The sequence below is a fragment of the Lissotriton helveticus genome, chromosome 1_1 (assembly GCF_964261635.1).
Source record: "Lissotriton helveticus chromosome 1_1, aLisHel1.1, whole genome shotgun sequence".
NCBI classification, from domain to species: Eukaryota; Metazoa; Chordata; class Amphibia; order Caudata; family Salamandridae; genus Lissotriton; species Lissotriton helveticus.
In genome coordinates, this window is record NC_136057.1 from 706143738 (window position 1) to 706157560 (window position 13823).

At 36.7% G+C, this 13823-nt stretch overlaps 1 protein-coding gene across 1 annotated transcript in view; it reads right to left on the bottom strand.

The window, feature by feature from the left end:
• PTPRQ (protein tyrosine phosphatase receptor type Q) overlaps positions 1–13823 on the bottom strand; it is a 1500794-nt gene that overhangs the window by 159994 nt on the left and 1326977 nt on the right. Inside the window, exon 54 of the mRNA XM_078647981.1 lies at positions 10–36. Within this exon, the coding sequence (XP_078504107.1) occupies positions 10–36 (27 nt within the window). The remainder of the gene's footprint in view (positions 1–9; positions 37–13823) is intronic.

Sequence of the window (13823 nt, forward strand, 5' to 3'; positions counted from 1 at the left end):
GAAACTTACTTGAGCGATTTTCTATAACTAAGCAACCTGCAACAGAGATCAAGTTAAACAGAACAAGTTGTAAAATAGTAAATACTGCATGAATTCTCTTGAAGTTCTGCATGCAACAATAGGCCAACCTGCATATTGCAACTAAGTAACATAAGAACATGTTTTGCAAATAAATAATGTATTTCTCTATAAAAAGCCTGACATTTAGGCAGTAGCAAAATAATAGCAATTAGTTGGGCAATTTTTCAGAAGTCACTCAATCAAATAGGTTACATAATGCATATTTCTGTTGCAGTATTTCACATACACTGCTGGAAATTCCTTTTGAGTAAAATAACCATATGATTAATGGAATGGTGAATTACTAAATACTACTGACATTGCTGTAGGTAGCATTCCGTTCTATTGTTTTTTCTTACTTTGACATTACAGAGAGAGTCTAGCCAATTGAAAATCATTCTCAGTCCCAACACAGAACAGGCAATACGGCCAGCCATACCAACCACAACTCCTCTATGTGAATACATTCAAAATCAGACCGATGTTAGTCTCAATAGCCCACATCAGAGAGTCCTATGGCACATCGTCCTACATAACCTATGTTTGTGCTTACCCATGTCTCCTTGAGTGATGTCTAGTACAGACGGCTTGAACAACATAAAATGTGCTGTAAAGAATGCTTTAATAAATCAGAACCAATGATATTATTCTGGGTATTATTTAAGCCCATTGATTTTGGCTTATTGTGTCATGACAGAAAAGGACCAGCCATATACCAATCAAGTGAGGCTTTTTTTACCACCCCAGTAGTGGGAGTCCAGACCGAATACTAAGCCACATAACCTTTGAATGGGACCACAAACAACTTTCCTGCAACCACATCGGACTTCATCTATAGGGCACAGTGAACTATAATAGCCATCTCTGGGCAAAATCGTGTTTCCAATGGTGTTGACTAGGAAACAAAGAGTATAAGAAAATAAGTAGTTAAATCATTAAATATAACAAAACCACTGGACTTGGCCCTTTCTTTTGGGTCATCCCCAAATTTTTGCCTTCACCCATCAGATTTCTGAACCCCTTTTTTGTTGGTTTTTAGGACTCCGAGCACTTTACTACTGCCAACCAGTGCTAAAGTGCTTGTGCTCTCTCCTTTACACGGGGTAAAATTGGCTTACACACAGTTGGCCTAATTAAGTTACTTGTAAATCCCTAGTCAATTGGTACTACATTTATCTAAGGTCTGTAAATTACATGCTACTAGTGGGCCTGCAGCACTCATTGTATCAACCACTTAAGTAGACCTTTAAACCTGTATCAGGTCTGCCATTGTAGCCTGTGTGTGTGGTTGTTAAACTGTCACTTCGACCTGAAAAAATAAACCAATTGCCAGGCATAACTCTTCCTTTCTAATACATATAAGCCACCTTTAGGGTAGGCCCTGAACAGGGCACTATATATTTAAATAGTTGGACATCTTTATTTAAGTTTTTCATGTCCTGGTAGTGAAAAACACGTAAATTCATTATTCATTGCTGTAAGGACTGCCGCTCCCAAAGGATAATATTGGGTTACCTTATTACATTTAATATGCAATAACTTTCAATAGGGATTAGGTGTCAAGTTTGGTGTCTAAAGAATCATAATCATAAGCCTTCTCATTGGTAAAGTTGGATTTTCAGCTACAATTTTGAAAATGCCACTTTTAGACATTTTACATTTTCTTCTACTAATCATTTGGTGCCTGCAGCCTGATCCTGGGTTATATGACTAGGTGTAGCTGGCAGCTGGTCTTGTATATTGCTCTCAGACAGTGAGACAAAGGGAAGATAGGTGTTGGCAGGAAGGGACACTCTGGGGTCCATTAGGATGTCGGGCGGATTGCCCCCGCCAGGGTGTCGGTGGCTACCGCCAGCCTGGCGGGGGCAATCCGCCCGACATCCTTCCCTGAATTCCCCCCGCCATATTACAATGGCGGGGGGACCGCAGTGGACCAAAACACCGCCCGCCACTTTTCCGCCCCAGTCGCCTTGCTGCCGGGGCGGAAAATGTTTAATATGGTGGTGGTGTCTATTAGACACCGCCAGCCATATCACAATGGGCATTGTGAGATGCCTTTCCGCGGCGGCGCTGCCGCCACGGAAAGGCATGCGGTCTTCACTCTGGGGGCCCCCTGCGGGCCCCCTGAATGAAGTACAGGTGGGGGTGCACATGGGGGGTACCTGTGGTACCCCCCTTCATTGTCATTTGCAAAGCGGCAGGCACCGCGTGGTGCCTGCCGCTTTGCAAATGAAAATGTGAAAGTGCATTTTCAGCATTGTGGTGGGTGGTGCAGAGAGCACCGCCCGCCACAATGCTGAAAATACAGGATGTGCCCGCCACTGTGGCGGGGACATCCTAATGGCACCCCCGGGACCCCCGCCCTTATGGCGGGCGGTCCCGATTTACGATAGGATGACGGACGGGCAAAGTCCGCCCGTCATCCTAATGGACCCCTCTGAGTTAAGGGGAGGAGTTGTCACCCAACACACTTCACACTTGCACATCACAAAGACTCAGCATAAGCACTCTCACATAGGGTTTGTCACTAGTCTTTGGTGACTCCAGACAAGCTAGGGCCAGGGCAGAGAGGAAGAGTATCCCTGATACCGCTGGGGGTAGAAATCTTTAGAAGCTTCTTCTACTTCAAAGTGGGCACTCGGTATAAATATTTGACACTTAGACCCAACTCTTCAGCACACATATGGACCTGTGAACTTTGCCAAGAAGAGGTACTGCTGTGCTGCTGCTGAAAGGACTGCCACTCTGCTGGACTGCTGCTTGGAAGGACTGCAGCCCTACTGTGCTGACCTTCTGCCCTGCTGCCCTCTTACCTGGGTGAGAAGGGCTGAATCTGCAACTCTAAACCCAGGACCACAGAGTATCTCCAAGGGCTAGTTGGGTGGCCATCTGAGCAGAAGCCTCAGGTACAGAACATTCTTTCAGCAACCTTGAACCCAGCACATGGGCCCTGCCATCTGTGAGTTTGGCCCTCCCGTGAGGTACCAGCCTAGTCCTGGACCCTTGTAAGTGGTCTTGAAGGTACTCTACCAGCCCATCTGTGGATTCAGCAGAACTAACACATCTCCTCCACGGCACATTCCAATGGAACCCACGCATCACCTCTGCTGTGTGGACTTCCGCAGGGATTCTGCATCACCTACGCAACCCATGCGAAGTGCCACTGCTTGAAGCATCTCCATGCAGGGACATCACCTCACCCAAAGCACCTCGCCCAACGCAGATCGGGATAGCCGCTGCGCTCTGCCTCTTCATGCAAGGATATCGCATCATACTTCTAAGTTGCCAAGGAACTGCTGCTGTGCGATGCATCTCCTTTCCCGGACATCAATCGCCTCTGCTGTGCAACGTATCCTCATTGCAAAACTCCGCATCTCTTCACAACAGGATTAAGGTACTGCGTTCAGCGGACCTAAGTGGGTCCCTGTAGCTGGTCTGTGCTCCATCATCGTCAGCCTGAAATTGTGACTTTGTCCCGGTCCAGCCCGACCAGATATTCACAGTTGGTGCTTGGTGGCACTATTTTCACTTGCATGTTTAAATTGTATATCTATCGTTTTACTAACTGGATGTTTGTTGTTATGGTCTTGATTTATGTATTAAACTTTTATCCATATTTCTAAATCTGTTTGAGATCTTTCTTGTGTTGTGGTTGCACTTCATTATGGTTGAAAGTGCTGCATAAATACTTTATTCATTGCCTCTAAGTTAAGCCTGACTGCTCTATGCCAAGCTACCAGAGGGTTGGGAACAGGTTAATTTGGGGGTTGCCTGTCACTTCACCCTGACAAGGATTGTGGTTGCTGCTTGAATAGGGTTTCACCCTCCACCTCAATCAGTAACCCAATTTCTAACAAAAACAAACGGAGCAATTCTAAGGGTTAGTATTAATCCAAGCATTCCATCTATCTAACTTCCATATCACGCCTGAGACAGTGCTTATGCTGTTACTTGTGAGGCATTTTCTTAGCTTACAATGGGCTTAGAACTCTCCCATTGTCTGCACTTTTCTGGCGTCATCGTCGCTCTCATTTGCTTACTTCAGTTGGTATGCAGACAAAATATCGATGTGTTAATATCGATATACCATAATATCGAGTTTGAAATATCGAAGGGACATAATATAGAAGGGAAGCAATATCACATTTTTTAATATCGAAGGGACAGAATTTCGGAGGTAAGTAATATCTATTTTGTTAATATCGATGTAAGTAATATCGATGTTACTAATATCGATATTAGTAATATCGATGTTACTAATATTGATTTTTATATAATTTTTATGTATATTAATATGTATTTAATATGTATTATTTTTTTAATGTAATTTAAGTACATTTTGCATTTTAGTACCGTAGCGGGTTGTGGGTTTATAGGGGAATAGGGTGGGAAGTAATTTAATTATACTAAATTAATTTTGAATTTTTTAGGAATTATAAAATAAATCTTTTAAATTAATTGGTAATTAATTTTTATTAATTGGTAATTTATTTTAATTAATTGATAAATTGATAATTATGTTTGCAGCGGGTTGTGGGTTTATAGGCGAATAGGGTGGGAAGTAATTTAATTATACTACATTAATTTTTTATTTTTTAGGAATTATACATTTTTTTAAATTAATTGGTAATTAATTTTAATTAATTGGTAATTTATTTTAATTAATTGATTAATTGATAATTATGTTTGTAGCGGGTTATGGGTTTATAGGGGACTAGGGTGGGAAGTAATTTAATTATATTAAATTATTATTCATTTTTTAGGAATTATAAAATCTTTTAAATTAATTGGTAATTAATTTTTATTAATTGGTCATTTATTGTAATTAATTGATTAATTGATAATTATGTGTGTAGCGGGATATGGGTTTATAGGGGAATAGGGTGGGAAGTAATTTAATTATACTAAATTAATTATTCATTTTTTAGGAATTATAAAATCTTTTAAATTATTGGTAATTAATTTGTATTAATTTGTCATTATTTTAAATAAAATTATTTATTGTTTTTTGTAAATAGTTTAAATTAATTCAATAAATATATTTTTATAATAATTTAAAATATTAATGATTTTTTATAAGTATGTTATTTGTAACTTCTACCCTATCCAACACTTTCCCTACTGTTGCACTCTCTGGAGTGGGAATAGTAATTGTTACCCCTACAATATCCAACACTTTCCCTACTGTTGCACTCTCTGGAGTGGGAATAGTAATTTGTACCCCTACGCTATCCAACACTTTCCCTACTGTTGCATTCTCTGGAGTGGGAATAGTAATTTTTACCCCTACGCTATCCAACACTTTCCCTACTGTTGCACTCTCTGGAGTGGGAATAGTAATTGTTACCCCTACACTATCCAACACTTTCCCTACTGTTGCACTCTCTGCAATGGGAATAGTAATTTTTACCCCTACGCTATCCAACACTTTCCCTACTGTTGCACTCTCTGGAGTGGGAATAGTAATTGTTACCCCTACGCTATCCAACACTTTCCCTACTGTTGCACTCTCTGGAGTGGGAATAGTAATTTTTACCCCTACGCTATCCAACACTTTCCCTACTGTTGCACTCTCTGGAGTGGGAATAGTAATTTTTACCCCTACGCTATCCAACACTTTCCCTACTGTTGCACTCTCTGGAGTGGGAATAGTAATTGTTACCCCTACGCTATCCAACACTTTCTCTACTGTTGCTCTCTCTGGAGTGGGAATAGTAATTGTTACCCCTACGCTATCCAACACTTTCCCTACTGTTGCACTCTGTGGAGTTGTAATAGTAATTTTAACCCCTACGCTATCCAACACTTTCCCTACTGTTGCACTCTCTGGAGTGGGAATAGTAATTTTTACCCTTACGCTATCCAACACTTTCCCTACTGTTGCACTCACTGGAGTGGGAATAGTAATTTTTACCCCTACGCTATCTAACACTTTCCCTACTGTTGCACTCACTGGAGTGGGAATAGTAATTTTTACCCCTCCGCTATCCAACACTTTCCCTACTGTTGCACTCTCTGGAGTGGGAATAGCAATTTTTACTCTTACGCTATCCAACACTTTCCCTACTGTTGCACTCTTTGGAGTGGAAATAGTCATTTCTACCCCTACGCTATCCAACACTTTCCCTACTGTTGCACTCTTTGGAGTGGGAATAGTTATTTTTACCCCTACGTTATCCAACATTTTCCTTACTGTCGTTTTTTTGGAGTTGGAATACTATTTTATTCCCTCTGTTATTTAATATTTTTTGTACTGTTTTAGTTAATGCATTATATAATTAATGTTAAAAATATTAAAAGTAAATACATTTTTTTTAATTTGTTTTGCATAATTATTTCATTTATATTTATGTTATTAATTTTATGTGTGTAGATGAATTTGTAATTCATGATATTTTTAATTATTTATAAATTATTACAATAAATATTAAAACTAATTATCAAGTATATATATATATATATATATATATTATATGTATATGTTTAATGAATCTTTTATTAAATTATGTATACTACTTATTAATTTCAAATAATATAAAATAATTTTAACTATGTTTATTATATTTTTAACTGTTATTTTTATTAATTTTACATATTTTTTAATTAAAAAACAATATTTTTTTTAAACTATACTTTCCCCACTGTTGCACTCACTGGAGTGGGAATAGTAATTTTTACCCCTCTGCTATCCAACACTTTCCCTACTGTTGCACTCTCTGGAGTGGGAATAGTCATTTTTACCCCTACGCTATCCAACACTTTCCCTACTGTTGCACTCTCTGGAGTGGGAATAGTAATTTTTACCACTACGCTATCCAACACTTTCCCTACTGTTGCACTCTCTGGAGTGGGAATAGTAATTTTTACCCCTACGCTATCTACCACTTTCCCTACTGTTGCACTCTCTGGAGTGGGAATAGTAATTTTTACCCCTCCGCTATCCAACACTTTCCCTACTGTTGCACTCTCTGGAGTGGGAATAGCAATTTTTACTCTTACGCTATCCAACACTTTCCCTACTGTTGCACTCTCTGGAGTGGAAATAGTCATTTCTACCCTTACGCTATCCAACACTTTCCCTACTGTTGCACTCTCTGGAGTGGGAATAGTAATTGTTACCCCTACGCTATCCAACACTTTCCCTACTGTTGCACTCTCTGGAGTGGGAATAGTAATTTTTACCCCTACGCTATCCAACACTTTCCCTACTGTTGCATTCTCTGGAGTGGGAATAGTAATTTTTACCCTTACGCTATCCAACACTTTATCTACTGTTGCACTCACTGGAGTGGGAATAGTAATTTTTACCCCTACGCTATCTAACACTTTCCCTACTGTTGCACTCACTGGAGTGGGAATAGTAATTTTTACCCCTCCGCTATCCAACACTTTCCCTACTGTTGCACTCTCTGGAGTGGGAATAGCAATTTTTACTCTTACGCTATCCAACACTTTCCCTACTGTTGCACTCTTTGGAGTGGAAATAGTCATTTCTACCCCTACGCTATCCAACACTTTCCCTACTGTTGCACTCTTTGGAGTGGGAATAGTTATTTTTACCCCTACGTTATCCAACATTTTCCTTACTGTGTTTTTTTTGGAGTTGGAATACTATTTTATTCCCTCTGTTATTTAATATTTTTTGTATTGTTTTAGTTAATGCATTATATAATTAATGTTAAAAATATTAAAAGTAAATACATTTTTTTAAATTTGTTTTGCATAATTATTTCATTTATATTTATGTTATTAATTTCATGTGTGTAGATGAATTTGTAATTCATGATATTTTTAATTATTTATAAATTATTACAATAAATATTAAAACTAATTATCAAGTAAGTATATATATATATATATATATATATTATATGTATATGTTTAATGAATTTTTTATTAAATTATGTATACTACTTATTAATTTCAAATAATATAAAATAATTTTAACTATGTTTATTATATTTTTAACTGTTATTTTTATTAATTTTACATATTTTTTAATTAAAAAACGATATTTTTTTTTAAACTATACTTTCCCCACTGTTGCACTCACTGGAGTGGGAATAGTAATTTTTACCCCTCTGCTATCCAACACTTTCCCTACTGTTGCACTCTCTGGAGTGGGAATAGTCATTTTTACCCCTACGCTATCCAACACTTTCCCTACTGTTGCACTCTCTGGAGTGGGAATAGTAATTTTTACCACTACGCTATCCAACACTTTCCCTACTGTTGCACTCTCTGGAGTGGGAATAGTAATTTTTACCCCTACGCTATCCAACACTTTCCCTACTGTTGCACTCTCTGGAGTGGGAATAGTAATTTTTACCCCTCCGCTATCCAACACTTTCCCTACTGTTGCACTCTCCGGAGTGGGAATAGTAATTTTTACCCCTATGCTATCCAACACTTTCCCTACTTTTGCACTCTCTGGAGTGGGAATAGTCATTTTTACCCCTACGCTATCCAACACTTTCCCTACTGTTGCACTCTCTGGAGTGGGAATAGTAATTTTTACCCCTACGCTATCCAACACTTTCCCTACTGTTGCACTCTCTGGAGTGGGAATAGTAATTTTTACCCCTACGCTATCCAACACTTTCCCTACTGTTGCACTCTTTGGAGTGGGAATAGTTATTTTTACCCCTACGTCATCCAACATTTTCCTTACTGTTGTTTTTTTGGAGTTGGAATACTATTTTATTCCCTCTGTTATTTAATATTTTTGTATTGTTTTAGTTAATGCATTATATAATTAATGTTAAAAATATTAAAAGTAAATTAATTTTTTAAAATTTGTTTTGCATAATTATTTCATTTATATTTATATTATTAATTGTATGTGTGTAGATGAATTTGTAATTTATGAAATTTGTAATTATTTATAAATTATTACAATAAATATTCAAACTAATTATCAAGTAAGAATATATATAAATATATTATATGTATATGTTTAATGAATTTTTGTATTCAATTATGTATACTACTTATTAATTTCAAATAATATAAAATAATTTTAACTATGCTTATTATATTTTTAAATGTTTTTTTATTAATTTTACATATTTTTTATTAAAAAAACGATATTTTTTTTAAACGATACTTTCCCTACTGTTGCACTCACTGGAGTGGGAATAGTCATTTTTACCCCTACGCTATCCAACACTTTCCCTACTGTTGCACTCTCTGCAGTGGGAATAGTAATTGTTACCCCTACGCTATCCAACACTTTCCCTACTGTTGCACTCTCTGCAATGGGAATATTAATTTTTACCCCTACGCTATCCAACACTTTCCCTACTGTTGCACTCTCTGGAGTGGGAATAGTAATTGTTACCCCTACGCTATCCAACACTTTCCCTACTGTTGCACTCTCTGGAGTGGGAATAGTAATTTTTACCCCTACGCTATCCAACACTTTCCCTACTGTTGCACTCTCTGGAGTGGAAATAGTAATTTTTACCCCTACGCTATCCAACACTTTCCCTACTGTTGTACTCTCTGGAGTGGGAATAGTAATTGTTACCCCTACGCTATCCAACACTTTCTCTACTGTTGCACTCTCTGGAGTGGGAATAGTAATTGTTACCCCTACGCTATCCAACACTTTCCCTACTGTTGCACTCTGTGGAGTTGTAATAGTAATTTTAACCCCTACGCTATCCAACACTTTCCCTACTGTTGCACTCTCTGGAGTGGGAATAGTAATTTTTACCCTTACGCTATCCAACACTTTCCCTACTGTTGCACTCACTGGAGTGGGAATAGTAATTTTTACCCCTACGCTATCTAACACTTTCCCTACTGTTGCACTCACTGGAGTGGGAATAGTAATTGTTACCCCTCCGCTATCCAACACTTTCCCTACTGTTGCACTCTCTGGAGTGGGAATAGCAATTTTTACTCTTACGCTATCCAACACTTTCCCTACTGTTGCACTCTTTGGAGTGGAAATAGTCATTTCTACCCCTACGCTATCCAACACTTTCCCTACTGTTGCACTCTTTGGAGTGGGAATAGTTATTTTTACCCCTACGTTATCCAACATTTTCCTTACTGTCGTTTTTTGGGAGTTGGAATACTATTTTATTCCCTCTGTTATTTAATATTTTTTGTATTGTTTTAGTTAATGCATTATATAATTAATGTTAAAAATATTAAAAGTAAATACATTTTTTTTAATTTGTTTTGCATAATTATTTCATTTATATTTATGTTATTAATTTTATGTGTGTAGATGAATTTGTAATTCATGATATTTTTAATTATTTATAAATTATTACAATAAATATTAAAACTAATTATCAAGTATATATATATATATATATATATATATATTATATGTATATGTTTAATGAATCTTTTATTAAATTATGTATACTACTTATTAATTTCAAATAATATAAAATAATTTTAACTATGTTTATTATATTTTTAACTGTTATTTTTATTAATTTTACATATTTTTTAATTAAAAAACGATATTTTTTTTAAACTATACTTTCCCCACTGTTGCACTCACTGGAGTGGGAATAGTAATTTTTACCCCTCTGCTATCCAACACTTTCCCTACTGTTGCACTCTCTGGAGTGGGAATAGTCATTTTTACCCCTACGCTATCCAACACTTTCCCTACTGTTGCACTCTCTGGAGTGGGAATAGTAATTTTTACCACTACGCTATCCAACACTTTCCCTACTGTTGCACTCTCTGGAGTGGGAATAGTAATTTTTACCCCTACGCTATCTAACACTTTCCCTACTGTTGCACTCTCTGGAGTGGGAATAGTAATTTTTACCCCTCCGCTATCCAACACTTTCCCTACTGTTGCACTCTCTGGAGTGGGAATAGCAATTTTTACTCTTACGCTATCCAACACTTTCCCTACTGTTGCACTCTCTGGAGTGGAAATAGTCATTTCTACCCTTACGCTATCCAACACTTTCCCTACTGTTGCACTCTCTGGAGTGGGAATAGTAATTGTTACCCCTACGCTATCCAACACTTTCCCTACTGTTGCACTCTCTGGAGTGGGAATAGTAATTTTTACCCCTACGCTATCCAACACTTTCCCTACTGTTGCACTCTCTGGAGTGGGAATAGTAATTTTTACCCTTACGCTATCCAACACTTTCTCTACTGTTGCACTCACTGGAGTGGGAATAGTAATTTTTACCCCTACGCTATCTAACACTTTCCCTACTGTTGCACTCACTGGAGTGGGAATAGTAATTTTTACCCCTCCGCTATCCAACACTTTCCCTACTGTTGCACTCTCTGGAGTGGGAATAGCAATTTTTACTCTTACGCTATCCAACACTTTCCCTACTGTTGCACTCTTTGGAGTGGAAATAGTCATTTCTACCCCTACGCTATCCAACACTTTCCCTACTGTTGCACTCTTTGGAGTGGGAATAGTTATTTTTACCCCTACGTTATCCAACATTTTCCTTACTGTCGTTTTTTTGGAGTTGGAATACTATTTTATTCCCTCTGTTATTTAATATTTTTTGTATTGTTTTAGTTAATGCATTATATAATTAATGTTAAAAATATTAAAAGTAAATACATTTTTTTAAATTTGTTTTGCATAATTATTTCATTTATATTTATGTTATTAATTTCATGTGTGTAGATGAATTTGTAATTCATGATATTTTTAATTATTTATAAATTATTACAATAAATATTAAAACTAATTATCAAGTAAGTATATATATATATATATATATATATATATATATATATATTATATGTATATGTTTAATGAATTTTTTATTAAATTATGTATACTACTTATTAATTTCAAATAATATAAAATAATTTTAACTATGTTTATTATATTTTTAACTGTTATTTTTATTAATTTTACATATTTTTTAATTAAAAAACGATATTTTTTTTTAAACTATACTTTCCCCACTGTTGCACTCACTGGAGTGGGAATAGTAATTTTTACCCCTCTGCTATCCAACACTTTCCCTACTGTTGCACTCTCTGGAGTGGGAATAGTCATTTTTACCCCTACGCTATCCAACACTTTCCCTACTGTTGCACTCTCTGGAGTGGGAATAGTAATTTTTACCACTACGCTATCCAACACTTTCCCTACTGTTGCACTCTCTGGAGTGGGAATAGTAATTTTTACCCCTACGCTATCCAACACTTTCCCTACTGTTGCACTCTCTGGAGTGGGAATAGTAATTTTTACCCCTCCGCTATCCAACACTTTCCCTACTGTTGCACTCTCCGGAGTGGGAATAGTAATTTTTACCCCTATGCTATCCAACACTTTCCCTACTGTTGCACTCTCTGGAGTGGGAATAGTCATTTTTACCCCTACGCTATCCAACACTTTCCCTACTGTTGCACTCTCTGGAGTGGGAATAGTAATTTTTACCCCTACGCTATCCAACACTTTCCCTACTGTTGCACTCTCTGGAGTGGGAATAGTAATTTTTACCCCTACGCTATCCAACACTTTCCCTACTGTTGCACTCTTTGGAGTGGGAATAGTTATTTTTACCCCTACGTCATCCAACATTTTCCTTACTGTTGTTTTTTTGGAGTTGGAATACTATTTTATTCCCTCTGTTATTTAATATTTTTGTATTGTTTTAGTTAATGCATTATATAATTAATGTTAAAAATATTAAAAGTAAATTAATTTTTTAAAATTTGTTTTGCATAATTATTTCATTTATATTTATATTATTAATTGTATGTGTGTAGATGAATTTGTAATTTATGAAATTTTTAATTATTTATAAATTATTACAATAAATATTCAAACTAATTATCAAGTAAGAATATATATATATATATTATATGTATATGTTTAATGAATTTTTGTATTCAATTATGTATACTACTTATTAATTTCAAATAATATAAAATAATTTTAACTATGCTTATTATATTTTTAAATGTTTTTTTATTAATTTTACATATTTTTTATTAAAAAAACGATATTTTTTTTAAACGATACTTTCCCTACTGTTGCACTCACTGGAGTGGGAATAGTCATTTTTACCCCTACGCTATCCAACACTTTCCCTACTGTTGCACTCTCTGGAGTGGGAATAGTAATTGTTACCCCTACGCTATCCAACACTTTCCCTACTGTTGCACTCTCTGCAATGGGAATAGTAATTTTTACCCCTACGCTATCCAACACTTTCCCTACTGTTGCACTCTCTGGAGTGGGAATAGTAATTGTTACCCCTACGCTATCCAACACTTTCCCTACTGTTGCACTCTCTGGAGTGGGAATAGTAATTTTTACCCCTACGCTATCCAACACTTTCCCTACTGTTGCACTCTCTGGAGTGGGAATAGTAATTTTTACCCCTACGCTATCCAACACTTTCCCTACTGTTGCACTCTCTGGAGTGGGAATAGTAATTGTTACCCCTACGCTATCCAACACTTTCTCTACTGTTGCACTCTCTGGAGTGGGAATAGTAATTGTTACCCCTACGCTATCCAACACTTTCCCTACTGTTGCACTCTGTGGAGTTGTAATAGTAATTTTAACCCCTACGCTATCCAACACTTTCCCTACTGTTGCACTCTCTGGAGTGGGAATAGTAATTTTTACCCTTACGCTATCCAACACTTTCCCTACTGTTGCACTCACTGGAGTGGGAATAGTAATTTTTACCCCTACGCTATCTAACACTTTCCCTACTGTTGCACTCACTGGAGTGGGAATAGTAATTGTTACCCCTCCGCTATCCAACACTTTCCCTACTGTTGCA